The sequence below is a fragment of the Manis javanica genome, chromosome 10 (assembly GCF_040802235.1).
Source record: "Manis javanica isolate MJ-LG chromosome 10, MJ_LKY, whole genome shotgun sequence".
In the NCBI taxonomy this organism is placed as follows: Eukaryota; Metazoa; Chordata; class Mammalia; order Pholidota; family Manidae; genus Manis; species Manis javanica.
In genome coordinates, this window is record NC_133165.1 from 1,284,528 (window position 1) to 1,300,922 (window position 16,395).

The window sequence follows — 16,395 nt, forward strand, 5'->3', positions numbered from 1 at the left end:
ATGGTGGCACCCCGTGAAGTGACCCCCACCCCCAAACTGCAGGCAGCCTTGACGGGGCGAACACGCCTCATGGATTTCATGTTAGTGTAGTGCCTGGGGAGGCTTATGGAGCAGCGAGGCCTCTCGGGTGGGCCTTCCTCTGAGGAAGCAGGGATCAGGCCAAGGCTGGCCGGGGATGGGCAGGGCCGCTCGCAATCCGCAAAGGAACCTGATGGTCTTGCTTGCGCATTTTCTCAGGCCATGTCCTTGGCCATTTCCTGGACGCTGGGTCACAGCAGAAGCAGCCTCAGCAGTTGGGCAGGGGACCAAGTCCCCACAGGTGCCAGGGAGCGAGCATGGCTGGGTACAGTGCAAGGGAACCAGCGGCCAGCATCTACCCACCCTAGCCCCTTGAGCTGGCAGGCCGGGAAAGGCCCTTGGGGGTTGCAGGCCAGGCTTCTCCTGCAGAGGACGCTGCACCCAGCCTTGATCCTGCTCCCGGCCTGGCTCTGCACACTCCCTGTTGGAGTCACCAAGGCCCCTCTGCAGAGGGGTGGTCCTTGGTTTCTGGGGCTGCCAGGAAGGGATGGTGGGTGAGGAGCTGTTATCATCTGCCCTTGCAGAGAATTAAAAGGTCCCTTTCACCTTTCAGGACTTCCTCACGGGGTCCAGCTGCTGTGGGCCCCACTGCCTGGTTCTTTACGGCCCGGGACAGTGAGGAGCACACACTTAGTGCTCAGCAGCATGTTCTCCAACCGGGCCTTCCCCAGCACAGCCTGCGGAGCAGGCGCAGCTGGATCCCAGGTCGGGGATCTGCCCATGGGGTGTGATGCAGTGTCTGTCTTCCCAATCTCTGCTCCCCATCAACCTCCCAGCCTCAGAGCAGGAACCCATGCAGCCTAGGGCAATGGGGACCAGTCGAAAGTGCCATTCCCTGGTGTCCAAGAGGCCTTCTGGATGGAGGAGCTGGCCTCCCATGCAACCACAAGGACATCCTGGGGCCACTAGGTGCCAGGCCTCTGGGGACTGAAGAAGGGACAGGACAGCATCTCTGCCACTGAGGGACCCAGGCCAAAGACAAACTAGCCCGGAACTGCCCTCTGCTCCCAAGCCCTGGGCCAGCCCTGCTGAGGCACCCATCCATTGGTGATCAGGGGTGATTCTGGGCCTCCCCTCAGGGGTGGGAGGTGCCTGGTGAAGACCATCGCCCCTTGACTCCCCTCCAGCTCCCACACCCGGTGGCTCTGCTGCAGGTGCTACAGGGAACGAGCCCGCTCTGGCCCCGCCCTCCAGCCCTGTGCTGTGCTCACATACATGGGTGACCTTCAGCCTTGCCAGATACACACTGAATGTTTTAGGAGTAAAATTAGGAGCAACAGATGATCAAATGGTTCACAAAAATAGAGTGTGAATGTGACAGAGCAAATGTGGCCAAGTGTCAGTGGTAGGGCCCCACTAAAGGGTGTTGGGGAGCATGGTGTGTTACCTGTTTCTGTTAAGTTTGAAATTATGTCAAAAAAAGGAAGTTTTCAAAAGCAGGAGGGAGCTATTGGGTAGCGAGCTGTGAGGCTGGGACCTGCCTGATGTGTGGCCTTGACAAGTCACTGTCTCTCTCTCTGAGCCCATCCCTGGGGCAGCCCAGAGAACCCGACCAGAAAAGGAAATGTCCGGGTCTTGGTGGCTTAATGGTCAGCCTTCAACCTGCAGCCAAGGCTCCGGCCAGGTCAGTGTGGTAGGGCAGTCAGAGCCCTTGGGGTGGGGACAAGGGGCGCACTGGTGAAGGCTGTCCCTGGCAGGGGCTGTGCCAGTCCAGGGGAGGAAGGGAGGACGGGAGGCCCTATGAGGTGCAGTGGCATCTCTTGGTGGCTGCAAGTGGCTAGAGTGACCGGTGTGCCTGGTGCCAGGGCAGGAGATGTGTGGCCAGAGAGAGCCTCCCCAGACCCACCAGTGCCCATGTGGCAGTGGGCAGGCAAAAGGGTACACTGCAAGCAGGTGGGAGGCTTTATTGTCACAGAATAAAACGGTAGAGCCAGGGCCCATCCCGCCCCAGGGGGGACCCCAGTGAGCCTCCGCTGAGGCCTGGGGCCAAGAGCATGCGTGGGGAGGCGGCCTTCCCAGCTCCAAGGCGCCAGGCCGCCGTCCCCAGCCTCCTCCCCTGCAGACGCTGGGGCACCAGCCCACACTCTGCCCCAGCGGCAGGCGCAGCCCGGGTGGCCTCTCACCGCCTCCAGCTGCTCCCTGAGGGGCCCATGAAGAGGGGAGGAATTGCCTGCAGGACTCGGGCAGGAGCAGGGCAGGGGGGCAGTGCCCACTCTCCAGCACCCAGCCCTCTGCGTGGCCTGGCTTCACTCTGGCCACCCCACAGCCTGCGGGTGGCTTCTCCTGCACAGCCATCTCCAGGGAGCGTCAGCAAGTAGCCCTGTGCAGTTTGGGGTGTGAGCAATTGGCTCACTCACTGGGCTCCGGCTTGTGCTGGGGGTCAGCTGGCTGCTGCTCCGTGGGGGCAGCTGGAAGGACCCACTCGGCTCCCAGGAGTGCCCCCTACAGAAACCCCCAAGGGAGGAAGTGCTTGGGGTCAGAGTCTCACGGACTGTTGAGTGCATCCGGGAATGGTTCCCTCCACCCCAAGACAGGATGCAGCCCCAGGGAGCAGCCAGATACCTGACAGCTTACCCCCCTGGGAAAGAGGTTCTGCAAACCCCTCTCAAGGTCTGGGTGTGGCAGGAGGGGCAGAGTGGGGTTCCTGGGCAGACTTGGGGGGTTAATGCCATCACAACAGACTGGGAGGTGGGTCCCAAGGCAAGCAGGGCTGGAGAGGGAGCACCGGCCACCTGGCCTGGCTGGCTGCCCCTGCACGCTGATCACTGCCCCTCGACCTCAGAGTGGGTCAGGCAGGGCCCTGGCAGGGTCCTCAGAGACCCCAGACAACAAGGGGCAGGGAAGGCAAAGGGCTGTCCCCATAGTCAACACCACCCTGGTGGGGTGGAGGGCTGACTGTGGCATGTGGTGGCTGCTGTAGGGCAGGCCAGTGGCCAGGGTCCCTCACTCCTGCTTGTCCCCTCTCTGCCTCCAGGGGTAGATGAGCTCCCCAAAGAACAGCTTGCGGCACAGGGAGCCCCAGGAGTGCTTGGGGTGGCAGCCACAGCTGGGGAGGCGGTAGGTGTGCACCACGCGACCATAGGGCAGGGGGTTTATCTGGAAACACAAGGGCAGTGGGGCTGAGCTCTGGGCCAGGTGGACATCGTGGGGGGCTCCTGGGCTGGACGCTTGAGGGGCAGGGCCAGCTGCCCACTCTGCCTGACGAGTTCTCCTGGTGGGGGCGAGGCAGGCAGCAGGAGGCAGGGCACAGACTCCACTGCAGGACTCACTGGCTTACAGGAGCCTCCTCAGGCGGAACGCACTGTGCCCCCATAAAACCACACTGGCACTGGCTGGTCACCCTGCAGCCCCCCCTGCTGCCCACCTGCAGGCTGGGGCCCCAAGACTGTTTCAGATGAAGGAGTCCAACCGCAACTGCCCTTGGGAGCCCCCGTCAGCCCTGCCGGGCTCCCTGCCTGCCCACCACCCTGGGCCTGGAGGCCCCACATGCAGGGCAGCCCCACAGGGCCTGCTCCCTGCTGCCCCAGAACATGGGCAGCATCATGTGTGTGTGTGGGGTCTGTCCCAGGCAGCAGCATGAGGGCTGCAGAGGCATTACCTGCATCAGGAGGCGGAGGGGTCTGCCAGCCTCACGGCCCAGGACTTGGAACTTCACGCCAGCTGCCAGGAGAGCGAGATGCCCGTGAGGGAGACCCACCAGTCCTGCTGCGCCGGCAGGCACAGGCGGGCGGAGGGCCTCTGACAGCGATGGCACCTCGGTCTCTGTGTGGCAGCCCGCCTCAGAACTGGCTGCCTGGCTGGCAGCGAAGGCCCTGTTGAACTTCACTGGCAGGCAGCAAAGAGCCGGCTGGGTACTGGGGCAGTGGCTCTGCTGCTGTGCAGATGGGACGCAGCTTTTCCCACAGAGCTGAGAGAGCACCTGCTGCCAGGGAGCCCCCTTCTGGCATCCCAATGTCTTTCGACTTTGTGTGCAGCCGACCTGGACCCACCCCACCACAAGCCTGGACATTCCCAAGGCGGAGTGTTCTTGAGAGGACTGGGGGCTGATCATCAGTTGAGGAAGAGGCCAAGAATGGTGTTAGAATGAGGGCGGCAGCATGGGTCCCAGGCTCTCCACTGGCCTGGCATCCTGAGGTGGCTGGGGGCTGGCGAGGTGACTGTGGGCAGCCCTGCAGGTGGGCCCCTGGCTTGGACCACCTGGGGGGTCTGTGGGGAAAGATGTCTTGGGAAGCAGGTTTGAGGATGCTGAGCAGGCCGACTGGGTCTGCAGCCAGTGGAACGTGTGTGTCACATCCTCTGGCTCCAGCCTGGAGGGGAACAGCAGCCACGACTCTGGCATGTGGCTCAAGCTGCCCCACGGCACACTGGGTGCAGGGCCTCCTGGGTGTGTGGCACTTTGGGGCTGCGTGGACATGTGCTGGAGGGGCCATGTCAGGAACTCCCCAGGGTCCCTGTATGCCTGTATGTCTACAGCCCTGAACCCGATGGGCCGACCCACACCCCTGGGGGCAGACAGGGCAGCCTCCCAGGGCCTGCAGTGGGCACACCTGGCCAAACAGTGTTTGGTATGAGCTTGCAAATGGGCTGCCACCCACAGAGGATGCCAGGGCAGCCTGGATGGGGTGCTGCTCTGGCAGGCAGTGGCCTGCAGCTGTCGGGGGGCAGATGCTCCTGCCAGACTGGCCTGGCCCCTCCACAGCCTCGGGCACCAGCAGGCAAACAGCTCCGCATGGCCACACAGGTCACGGTCTCTCTGAGCCATGTTCAGGTGCCACCTGCCCCACTGCAGATGGGCCTCGGGGCCAACTCTCACACAGCCGGTCCACCGGACACCCAGGACCAGGGTGCCCACCCCCAACCCCCAGCAGGCAGGAGGCGCACACAGTGCTGGGCAGGGCCCATGGGGACACGCCCACCTGCCCAGCAAGAGGCCTACCTGCGAGCCTGTAGGGCCGGCAGAGCCGGAGGCCGAGCGAGTACAGCGGCAGGGAGTTGATGAGGTCCACAAGCAGATGGGTCAGGCCCTGCACTGCGATCACCAGGAGCCGGAGCTGTTGTACGGGCAGCACTCAGGGCTGAGCGGGTGGCCGGGGCCCCACCAGCATGCCCACGGGCAGAGCAGCCCAACGGGTCCTGGGCCGCGAGGGAGGGCAGCCAGGGCCCAAGCACCCTGAGGAGGGCATGGAGCCCACCCTGACCGCGAGGCCCAAGCACAAGGAGGCGGGAGCGGCAGTGGAGGCAGCCGCACCCGCAGCTCAGAGACAGTGCGCCGGCCCCTCGGCCAGCCTTCTGCACGCCCCCCTCTGTCCGCGCCCACCCCCGCCCTGCGCCAGGCACTAAGAGGAGACCGCCACCTTGACCTGCCCACCAGGGCTCCTGCCCTCCCTGCACTCGGCTGCACATCCCAGCGCAGGGGTGGTACACCTGGGCAGCACCCCTACCCATCCCAGGAGCCAGCCCACACTGCCCAGGGAGTCTGGAACAGCCACCCACATGGCCTGCACGGGTAGCCAGCTTGCCCGCGGCTGCCCAGATGGCGAGCAGAGCTGACAGTGACCGCTCCAGCCACCAAGGGCAAGGCTGACTGCCAGGTGCCCTGCCCAGCAGCCCCCGTGGTGTGAGGCTCTCGGCTCACCAGGGTGAACACCAGGTAGTACAGGGCCGTCGTGGGCAGGAGGAAGACCAGGATGGTGAAGAGCAGAGTCCCGATGAACAGCTGCGGGGGGAACGGACACCGGCGTCGGAGAGAGCCCCAGGCCAGGGCGCGGCCCCGCCACACTGCTTCCAGCAGGCCTCCATTGGCTCTGGAAGGGGTGGTCTGTGTGCCCGCCAGCCTCAGGGACACATGGGGACACTGGTGGAGGAGACGGCCCCAGCCGGCAGGGTGTGCAGTCACACACACCCTACCATGACAGGCGGGCTGTGAGAATCAGGCAGGAAAACACACACCCTGGCGACAGCACGCAGGGTCCACACGTCAGGCCTGCAGAAGCTAAAAGAACAAGCCAGAGCCAGTCCGTGACCGGGGCACCTCCAGGCCCACTGTCCTGCAGCTCCCCTTGGGCCCAGAGCTATGTGCCCCCTTCCCTGCACAGGCTCCCCACGTCCCCCAGGGTCGGTACCAACCCAGGTGCCGGCAGGCTGCAGGACAGGAGCACGGCTGCCCCTCAGAGAGCCCGAGTAGACACACTGGCCGGGCCCACGTGGAGGCCGCTGTACTGGAGCTGGGGGGTGGGACCAGGCTGCCCCGGCCCCACGGGCCTGCCCCGCACCTGGTCCAGGTCATAGGAGCAGGAGTCCACCCGCTGGCGCAGAACGTTCCACTTCTTGCCCCGGAACAGGCGCCAGAGTGAAGACAGGCCACAGACCTTGAGGCAGTACAGCCTGCAAGACGGAGGCACGTGAGGGCTGGGCTGGGGCTCCGGGCCCCTACCACTGCCCACGGAGAAGCGGGGCCGAGGTGCCCAGGGCCGCAGGGCTGTGCGCACCCACCTGGCGCCATAGACGTAGAAGCAGTAGATGTGGAAGGTGAGGAGGGCGGTGATGTCCGACAGGATGGACAGGGCGACCGTCAGGCCCAGGCAGGCCGAGAGGCCTATGTGCCACAGGATGCGCTCAACGAAGGGGGACATGAGGTGGATGTAGCCTGACAGGATGGAGGTCAGCTGCAGAGGGGGCGCCTCGGGAGGTCCCAGCCCCCACAAGTCCCCACTGAGGAGGGCACCTGAGGCTTCTCGAAACTGTGGTGACAGAGCGTGCCCCTGGCTGCCCCTTAGCCAGCAGGGCCCCGCACAGGTGGGGCACCAGGAATCCAGAGGCAGAGACCAAGGAGTGGGGCCTAGCCTAGGCCCCACTGCCCTGCTCAGCCAGGGCTTGTGTTCCTGGGGGGTCGCGGGGCCAGGGAAGCCTGCCCACTGGCACTCACCGATCCACAAGTGCGTGTGGTAGAGGAAGAAGCGGCCCAGCACCTGGTCCAGCGCCGGGTTCATCTTGAGCCCAGCGGGTGCCCCCATCAGCCACTGCAGCAGATGCTGGAGGCCCTCGGCCACACGCTGTGAGGACACAGGAGGGGCACACTGTCCACACACAGCGCCCCACCCTGGCTAGTGCGTCTGGGCAGGACAAAGGCCGCCACCCTCCTTCCCCCAGGTGTCTGGACAGCCGTCTCCTAACGGGACGGCACACAGGGCTTGCCCCCCTTGTCTGGCCACAGAACCCCTCTGCACAGACGCTGTAGGATTCATGCTGAGAGGATGACCTCTGAGGCCGGCTCTGCCCCTGGCCCACTGGACATGCAGCCCCTGATGGGCGTTAACCTAGAGGAGGTGGCCTTTCCTCCATCTTACCACTCTGGCTGCAGTGCCCATGGGAGCCCTCCACCCCGGATGCCCAGACAGACAGACTCCGGTTCACTGTGAACCTTGGTGGGGGAGCCTGTGGGCACCATCCGGTCCTCCTCTGCCGAGGACCCCACCCCACCCCACCCCACCCCACCCCACCACCTGTCATGTTAAAGACCCAGGCCTGCCCTAGGTGGGTGACCTCAGGTGAGCATGAGAGTGTTGAGCCCCTCAGGGACCCAGGTAGCAGGTGGGAGGGCTAAACAGTCCCCCAGAAGGAAAGACAGATGGGACTCAAGAGTCAAGAACGTCATGTGAAGGCCAGAGGTGGCATGGGGCCCTCGTGAGCAACCGAGGAAGCTGCACTGCGTCCTAGCCGGAAGGCAGGCCCTGAGGGCCCTCAGTCTCTTCACCAGTGCCGAGGCCACAGGAGTGACGTCCCTGTACCACGGTCAGAGGCCTGCCACCCCTCCTGCCCACTGTACAGGCCCTCCCGACCCAGCATGAAGGCCTTAACCATGTCAGGCGCAGTGCATAGGAACAGAACATTCTTTATAAATAGAGCTTATTTAATATTTAAAGGGTAAGAGCTTGGTAGCAGAAAAAGGCTTTCATTTTTAAATTAAATATTTATATTTCTGAGCAATTTTGCAAAAGGGAGGCCTAGGAGGACGCGGCCCCAAGGCAGAGCAGGGCGGGCAAGATGAAGCCGCTGAGCGCCTTGCCAGCCCCGCCGCCTTCTCCTGGGACCTGGCCTCCCTGGGAAGCCAGGCGGGCTCTTGGCCTGTGATGGCTCATGCCTGATAGTGTCCCAGCCTGGCCACAAGCAGGCCCAGTGGACACCTGTGGCTGGACGCTGGTGGCGACAGGCCTAGGCTGAGCCCACAAGGACCACCCAGCCAGGTCTCCGGACTGGCGGCCCCTGGCATGGGCCTGGGGGTGGCCCAAGGGGCAAGACTACCCTCACAGGAAGACAAGCCCCCAACAAAAGCGACAGGACCTCTGGCTGTGAGGAGGGGAAGCAGAGGAGTGCAAGGCCGGGGGCCAGGACGGAATGCAGCGGGTGGACACCGGGCCGGCGGCCAAGGGCCCCCAGCGTGAGACTCGGCAGCAGCACTGGGAGCAGTGTGACTGCACAGGGACAGCCCCGGATGCATGCTGATTGGGCAGAGAGCCCGAGCAGAACACCTGCCACCCTGGAGACAGGACAGCAGAGACGATGCACGTGGTGGGGCAAGTGGGACTCTGCGACACCAGGCCTGGGGGGCGAGGTGGGCTCCTCCTAAAGCCTCAACCACAGGGCGGCTCCCAGACGTGGCCACCTTTGGGAAGTGAAGGTGGAGGCCAGGAGCTGGAAGGTGACCTAGTGCGGGTGGGTGGGCTCCGGCTGGACCCCAGGGACCCTGTGAGACACGACAACTCCTAGGGACCTGTCTGGGCCTGGGGACAAGGGCTGTTCTCTACAGGCCTGAAAGGGAAGGGAAGGAGAGGAGCCTCTGCCACCTCCAGGAAGGGCCCCACCCCAACCAACTCACATCAGCTACGGGGACAAGGGCATCGGCCAGCTGCCCGATGCGGTCCGTCCCATGGAGCCAGGACAGCAGCGCCAGACCAAGGGCCATGTCAAGGAGCAGGGATGCAAGCACGTTTGCCTTCCTGGAAGGAGGGGTCCAACGGGAGTGACTGGTGAGGACGGCCGGGAGGAAAGACTTGGTGCAGAGGACGGGTGGGGAAGGGGCCGGGCAGGCCCGCACCTCATCAGCTGGCCAGGGCCGTCAGCCTTCTGGGCACTGCAGACGAGGGTGAGCTGCTCCAGCCGGTGCCTGAGCTGCTCGCAAGTGTGGAGCTTGCTCCAGATGAAGGACAGCGGCCACAGCCTGAAGACCCTGAAAGAAGCGGAGAAAGGCGGACCTGCAGTCCCTCCTGGGCTTCTCACGCCTGCCAGGGAGCACGAGCCGCCCGGGCAGTCACCAGTCCCCTCACTGTGCAGAGGAACGGCCAGGCCAGGCCAGGCTCAGCCCGAGGCCCTGGTGGCCCCACACCCTGGTGGGCACACTGCTGGATTCAGCAGGGAAGGGACAGAGATGGGCCACCCAGCGGGAGTCGTGGTGTGCTCACAGCCGTTAACTGGGAACTAACCCTAACGTCCTCACAGAGCTCCAACCCCGGGCACACCCAAAGCCGATTACCGAGATGGCGCCCTGGGAGCGGAGGCCACGAGCCGCCCCGCCACCCAACACCTTTCCTTGCCACGGCCCTTGCCAAGGGCCTCTGGGCTGGCCCGACACCTCACAAGGAAGAGGAGTGACCCAAACACCCGTGGACATCCGCTCTCGAGGGGAGATGCTTACAAGCAAAGGTTAACAAGTGGACATGGAAAAAGAGCAAAGGCGAAATGGGCCCAGAGCCCCATTTCCATCCAGAGCCTCGGCCGGCAGGGGCCCCTAGAGGGCTCGTCAAAGCCAGGGCCCCAGACAGCCGAGTGAGTGCTTGGACCTCCGGGGGAGGCCTCACTGAGACCCAGAGGCTCTGGACCGACCCAAGAAGGAAGGCAGCCTGCCGACCCTGCCCCTGAGTTGGGTCAGGAAAGGCAGTCGGCCTCCCACTGGCTGCAGAGACCCCCCAGGGCACAGCAGCCTCTCCAAGGCTCAGACCAGCCCTGGGCAGCCTGGCCCTGGAATCCCTGGGGCTGCCTGGAGGTGGAGGGGGCTCTGCTCCCGCACAATGACAGCCACGTCTCACACGTCTGACACAGAGCTCCTAACCACCAGTCAGTGACCACCACCTGCCTGAAGGGCTTATCAGAGTTTGGGGCACACAAGCAGTTAACATTTCTCAGGTTCCTTGAAAGCTGATGAAAGCTAAGGAACTTCTCTTTCTTAAAATTGCCCCTAGGCCCAGACACACACCTTCACACCATTCATTCTGAGGGAGTCATGAAGCTCTGAAAGCCACGCCTCACGTCAAGACCCCTGACAGCACCCCCCACCCCAGCAGCCCAGGCTCTGCCAGGATGGGCTGAGCGCTCTGCAGCCGCTCGTGAGCAGGAAGGCCAGTCCTCCACCTGATAGCCTGGGCCCCGGGCCCTGAAGGGGCCCTGAGGGTGTACCACAGCTGCTCCTGGGGTGTGTCACCAGGGATGCTGGCCCCTGCAGCCCATCCTAGGAACTGCTGGCCAGCCAGAACACCCTGGTGCTGCCCCAGCATCTCCCAAGGCCCTAGGGGACTCTTACAAATCCTTGGCTAGGCCTGCAGCCAAGAGTATTCTAGTGACAGCAGACAGCAGCCAGACTAGGACAGCTGTCTCAGGCCCACAGCTGTCAACAGGTGAATGCTGCCTGTACGCCTCCTGGGCCACCCGTCTGGCCAGCACCGGGGCCAGGGAGGCGGGTGGGTCCGCGGGCCTTCGGGATGAACTACTCCCAGGTGGAGTGATTCCGGCCCTCAGGCCCCACAACCCAGGTCTGTTCATCATGACTTCCTCTCCAGGGGCCTGAACCTTCTGACATTCTCCCCATAACTTACCCAGCAGGTCCCAAGCAACCACTGGGGCTGCTGGGAAGCCTGGGGCTGCCTGAGGAGCATGGGACACAAAAACAGCAGCCACCACCAGGGCATCCTCTGAGATACCAAGGAATGAAGCATGACATGAGAGCCAGGCCACAGGGCCATGAGCTTCACAAGGGCCCATCTGGGCCCCCACAGCCCCGACACCAGGACTGGGCCCAGGGCACCTACCGGCAGGCACTGGCACTAGAGATGAGTGACAGCAGGAAGGCCAGCAGCAGACAGACGGGCCCTGAGGCCCACTTGGCCAGCTCCACGAGGATGCTGGCCTCCACACCTTCCGACTGCCAGTGGCTCAGCCGCACGGGGCCCTCGCCGAACCGGTCCCTCCGGAAGAGTGCCTCGCTGCGTGCCACCGTGTCAAAGATGGCAGCCAGGCCCCCCCCGGCACCGGCCATGGCATCCCCAGCCTGGAGGTTCGGAGGGGCCACGGGCAGGTGCAGCTGTGAGAGCAGCACCTGGCGCTGGTCATAGAGGATGAGCACGACCTGGTCCTCACCGGGGGCACCAGGTGAGGTGGGCACCTGCCAGCGGGTGCCCTTGCAGCTCCACAACTTGCTGCTCCTCTCCCGGCACAGCTGGAGCCAGGGCTCATGGAAGAAGATGGCACTTAGACCCTCCTTGAAGTGGCCCAGGCTCTCCTTGGGCTCCTGCCGGTGGTGGCACCAGGTGCCCAGCACAGCCACCCCAACCTGGCTGGCCTGTTGCACCTGGGCCAAGAGCTCCTTGACCTGGATGGGGATGAAGGGAAAGTGCACCACAGCCAGGACCACGGCGCTGCTCTGCTCTGGGAACCACCGTCCAACCAGCAGGCCACTGTCCACCGAGGCACAGCATGTGGGGAAGAAGGCCTTGAGCACCATGTCAGGGACACTGGAAGAGAGGGGAAGAGGCTGAGTGCAGAGCTGTCACCATGGCACCTCCATGACCCAGAGTGGCTGGCAGGGCTGGGGTTGCAGGCCTTGGCCACATGTGGTACAGAGGACCCTGACAGGCACAGCCACAAGGCCACCAGGCCCCTGGAGGTATGTGTATGCTCCAGCTCTGGCTGGTTATGAGGCTAGGGGAGCCCTGCTGCCCATCTCTCATGGCTCTGCCCCCTGCCCGCACCTGGGCTGCTATGAGCACAGGCCCTCGCCACCCCACCTCCCCAGACAGATCAATGCTGCCCCCCATTTCAGAGCCAGGCAGGCATGAACAGGCCAGGTTTTGTGACTTTCTTGGTACCACTCACAAGGGAGGTTGGGGCTGAACACGAGGGCTTAATTTTTGTTTTTAAAGAAACTGATGAGTGTTTTATGTGTAGCCAGTGGAAAAATGCACAATCTCATGAACAATTACTGTAATGCACATTACAACTCTAACAAACCTTGATTTACTTACTAAGCTGGCAAGAATAAAGATGGAAATTTAAATAAAATACTGCCTGGCTGAAGGAAACCAGGTGCATGCACACTGTTGGAGCTGTGGGCACTGGTGCAGGTGCCCTGGAGATGCCTGGGGATGTGTGCCTGTGCCCCCAGCCCACCCCCACCCAGTGAGGCCCAGGAGCCTCTCTGCTTGGGGAACAGGCACAGTTCCCATGGCTTCAGCCTGTAGGTGCACCACCGTCCCCTGGAAGCCCCAGCTGTCAGTCGGGCTGTCTGCTTGCCACTTCAGGGCAAGGCTCTGGCCAGGGAGTGTTTCCTCTGGTCATGGCTTAGCGCCTCCTCCAGAACATAGTCCTCCAATGGGGTGGCCATCTAGAAATGGGGGTGGGAGTTCACTGACCCTGGAAGGCAGGGTGGACCCCTCTCTCAAGCTGAGGGCACGCCTCCTTCCTGGCACCTACTACCTTCCCAGGGCCTCTGAGCAGCAAAAGCGGCCCCAAGCCATTGGACCCCTGAATTCTGTGGGCCCCTGCACTATGACTTGCCTGGAAGTAAGTTCGCTGGGGGTGCAGGTTTCTCAGCAAGCACTTGAGCACCTCCCAGATGGGCCTGGCGGGCAGCAGGCCCCCACCCACCATGGTGCTGAGGGCCTTCGCCTTGGAGCCTGCCCTTTCTCAGACACATGGCCCCTACCCGATCAGCACAAAGGGCAGCACAGCTGCCTGAGCTAAGAGCCTGGAGGTGGAGCCCACACTTGGGGGGGACACAGGCCTTGAATTGAGCCTGGCCCTCTGGGCCCAGGGCTCACCAGGCTCTCAGGAACTGAGAGACATACACACACTGCTGGAGTGCAGCATTGTGGGGGGTGCAGGGAGCCTTTCCTGAGGTCGGGGGCTCTGGGAAGAGCCGCACAGACAAAAAAGCCCAAGCCTGAGGGGCTGCCTGCAGACAGCCCAGACAGCGGCTGGAGGGTTGAGGCCCCTCACCTGTGGGGTCCACCCGAAGCAGGTTCCTCAGAGTCGAGCCACAGCGGGACTCCCACACACCCTGGAAGGCAGGTGCCAGCAGGGGAAAGCCTGGAGCCCAACAGTAGCCCCAGGCCAAGGCCCTGTGGTCATTATCAAGGGCATCAGTGGCCGGCTTTTCCTGACCCAGGGCAGAGGCTGTGCTCCTGACAGAGGCATTGTGAGAAGCATGGAGAAAGGCTGTCTTGGAGGTACCACCACAGGCGACCAGCCAGCACGGTCCAAGCCTCACATGCCAGCCTGTGTGGCACCAGTTCAACGAAATGACGCCACCACACTCTGCTTGTTAGAGGGGCCTCCTTTCACAGAAGCTGGGAATGCTACTCATGGCTACAGTTGGAAAAGAAACACCACTTGGCGTAACAGTGAACAGACGCTCTAGGGGAAGCTGGTCACACTGTGTTCACTTTGGGAAAATTCATCGAGTTGTACACACACGACTCGTGCACTTGCTTTGAGTACAGTATGCTTCATCTACAAAGTTTACCTAAAAAAAAAAAAAAAGCAGCAGCCACTCACGTCCAAGAAAGAGGAGCAGAGGGCAGAACTCTGCTCTCTGACCCGCGGGGCAGGAGGGCCCCTACAGACACGGGGTGAACGCCCACCCCGCCCCCACCTCGGCCTCTGGGGGCGACCGACACAAAGGAGTCCGCAGAGATCCCACAGCCAGACAGAGCTGAAGGAGCAGGAAATCAACAGCAGAGACGCAGAAGGGAGGAAGCAGCGCGGCAACGAGGGCAACGTGCACATCTTGAAAGAATGATCAAAAAAAACCAGCAGCGGCACTTGCCTGGAAAAGCCTCCTCTACCAAGAATGACACAAAAATCCCTTGGGAAACGGCCAGGTAAGGAGGTCTCTGGCCGCCCCTCCCCGCAGAACCTCGGGTCAAACCGATGCCCGGCCGGGGGCACCTCCCCGGCTGAAAACCGCCTCGCCGCTGCTCGCTGAAAGCCCGAGGGATTTCATTGTACCCCATGTCGTTTTTCTTGTGTTTGGCTTGTACCCTCTCATTTCGGAAGAATGGACGTGAATCTAGGCCTGTTTCTCGCCGAGGCTGGGGCGGGTCGGAGGGATGCAGCCGGGGTGCGGCACCCACGGCGCCGGGCCGGCCGCTCCCCGAGGGCGCTCGCTCCCGCCCAGGCCGCAGGCCCGCCCTGGCCGCCGGCAGCGCCCCACTTCGCGGAGGAGGAGACCGAGGCTCTGCGTGGCAAGGGGGCTGCGCCGGCACCCGGGGAGCCTCCGGGGCCCTCCGCTCGCTCGCCGGCGCCAGGTCCTGCCCGGTTCGGGGAGGGCGGCTCCCCAAGGTCACACCGCACGGACGCCGGCGCCACCCCCAACCCCCCCGCCCAGTGCTCACCGGCGGCTCCCGGAGGCCGCGCCCTCGGGCGGCGGGGTAGGAATGGGGCTGCGGACCGCGCCCGGCGCGCCCGGACGGACGGCAGTAACCCCGGAGCACAGCCCCGCCGCGGCCGAGCCGCGGGACACAAGCCCCATTTCCGCCGGCTCCCGCGTTGCCGCGCAACGGTCCGCTCACCAAAGGCGCCCGGGCTGCCCGCCGGCCCCGCCCGAGCGTTCCGCGCATACAACATTCCCGTTCCTGGAGCCGGTGGGTTTGAGGCATCCTTGACCCCGAGTCCTTGTCCCCTCACAGCGTCCCTGTGTTCCCAGCATCCTTGTCCTCCCAGCATCCCTGTCCCGTCAGCGTCCCTGTTCCCCCAGAGTCCTTATCCCTCCCAGCATCCTAGTCCCCTTGAGTGTCCTTGTCCTGCCAGTGTCCTTGTCCACCCTCCAGTCCATGCACAGCATTTTCAGCATCCCCGTCCTCCTCTCACCCACCTTCCCACAGCCAGACCTCCCCTATCCCCAGTCTTCTCCTCGGAGACCTTTCAGGGTCCCCAGCCTCACCCTGCCCCACCCCTCCCAGGCCGAAAGAACCCCAGGCCCTGCTAGGGCTCCAAAAGGAGCAGCCTCCCCAGCCCGGGCTGGCTCCTGCACACACTGGTCTCTGCAGAGGGGTGCCCCCAGTCCTCCAGGGCCAGATGGGCTGGGAAGATGGGACCCCTGAGGGCCAGTCCAGAGGCGGCAGCCATCTGATCTGATGGTCAGGAGGCATCCCTGGCCCCTCTGCTCCAGGGAACGGCACCCGAACACCAGCAGCAACAAGCAGCATTTATTGAGCACCTACTGTATGTGCTCCCTCACATTGACCCATTTAACCCCCAACCCACAGGGGCTGGACATATGGAGGGGCCTCTGTTGGAGGCAATGACCTAAACCAGACCCAGTGTCCTGGTGACAGTATTTCCTTGCCAGCCGGCAGAGGCAGGACCAGGCAGTGTCCCCTCCAGCAGAAGACACCTCCCCGGAGCTGGGAGCCTGGCTGGGCCCCTGACGCAGAGTAAGCAGCACCGCGCTGCCAAGCCAGGCCTCAGTTCCCTGCTGTTTCAGCAGGTGTCTGCCACGGGAAAGCTCTCCTGGACTTGACCACCACCCGGAACCCCTCACCCGGCACCCCCATCCACGAACCTGTTGCTGTTTGGTCCCTGTTGGTTGAGGACAAACTGAAGGCTCAGCTGGCCCATGAACATGGTCTCACACAGGAGGAGGGGACCAGGGGCACGGGAGCTCCCCAGCCAGCCGTGTGCCACCCTAGGGCACCTCCAGGGCAGCCTCCTCTGCTTCCCCTTACTTCAGCTGGGCCCAAAGGAGCTGCAAGAGGCTCAGCACCTGGCATCTCTGAGGATGGGGTGTTCATGGGGCCACTCCCCTGCCCAGGCCACCCAGCCCAGCAGCACCCTCCTGCCTGCCTCTGTCTGATTAAGAGACTGGGGCTGGGCACCTGGCAGGAGATCCTGCCTGGGGAAGTGCTGGCAGCGGGCCTAACACCTAAGATCTCTAGGCTTCAGCGGCTGGGCCCAGAGCTCAGGCCCCCTGGGCCTCAAACCAGTGCAGCCAGAGCCACAGTGAACACAGGGCCTCTGAGCCCAAATTTACAGGCTTCGAACCTCAAAGGG

At 63.6% G+C, this 16,395-nt stretch overlaps 1 protein-coding gene across 8 annotated transcripts; it reads right to left on the minus strand.

Moving 5' to 3' along the window:
* Positions 1-1,966: 1,966 nt before the first annotated feature.
* PIGQ (phosphatidylinositol glycan anchor biosynthesis class Q) lies at positions 1,967-14,909 on the minus strand. 8 transcript variants are annotated; one of them, XM_073214431.1, is made up of 12 exons: positions 14,739-14,873; positions 13,342-13,867; positions 11,157-11,858; positions 9,173-9,304; positions 8,954-9,074; positions 7,004-7,130; positions 6,571-6,724; positions 6,351-6,462; positions 5,714-5,794; positions 5,015-5,129; positions 3,677-3,738; positions 1,967-3,174 (listed from the first exon to the last, which is right to left on the minus strand). In XM_073214431.1, the coding sequence occupies exons 3-12, from the start codon at positions 11,846-11,848 to the stop codon at positions 3,022-3,024; spliced, it is 1,749 nt and encodes a 582-aa protein (XP_073070532.1). In that variant the 5' UTR covers positions 11,849-11,858; positions 13,342-13,867; positions 14,739-14,873; the 3' UTR covers positions 1,967-3,021. The 8 variants fall into 8 exon arrangements, 6 of the variants coding, with proteins under 6 accessions (XP_073070532.1, XP_036861722.1, XP_036861721.1 ...); XM_037005827.2 differs by lacking the exon at positions 13,342-13,867 and having other exon boundaries at positions 1,967-2,520; positions 14,739-14,906; XM_037005826.2 differs by lacking the exon at positions 13,342-13,867 and having other exon boundaries at positions 14,739-14,906.
* Positions 14,910-16,395: the final 1,486 nt, after the last annotated feature.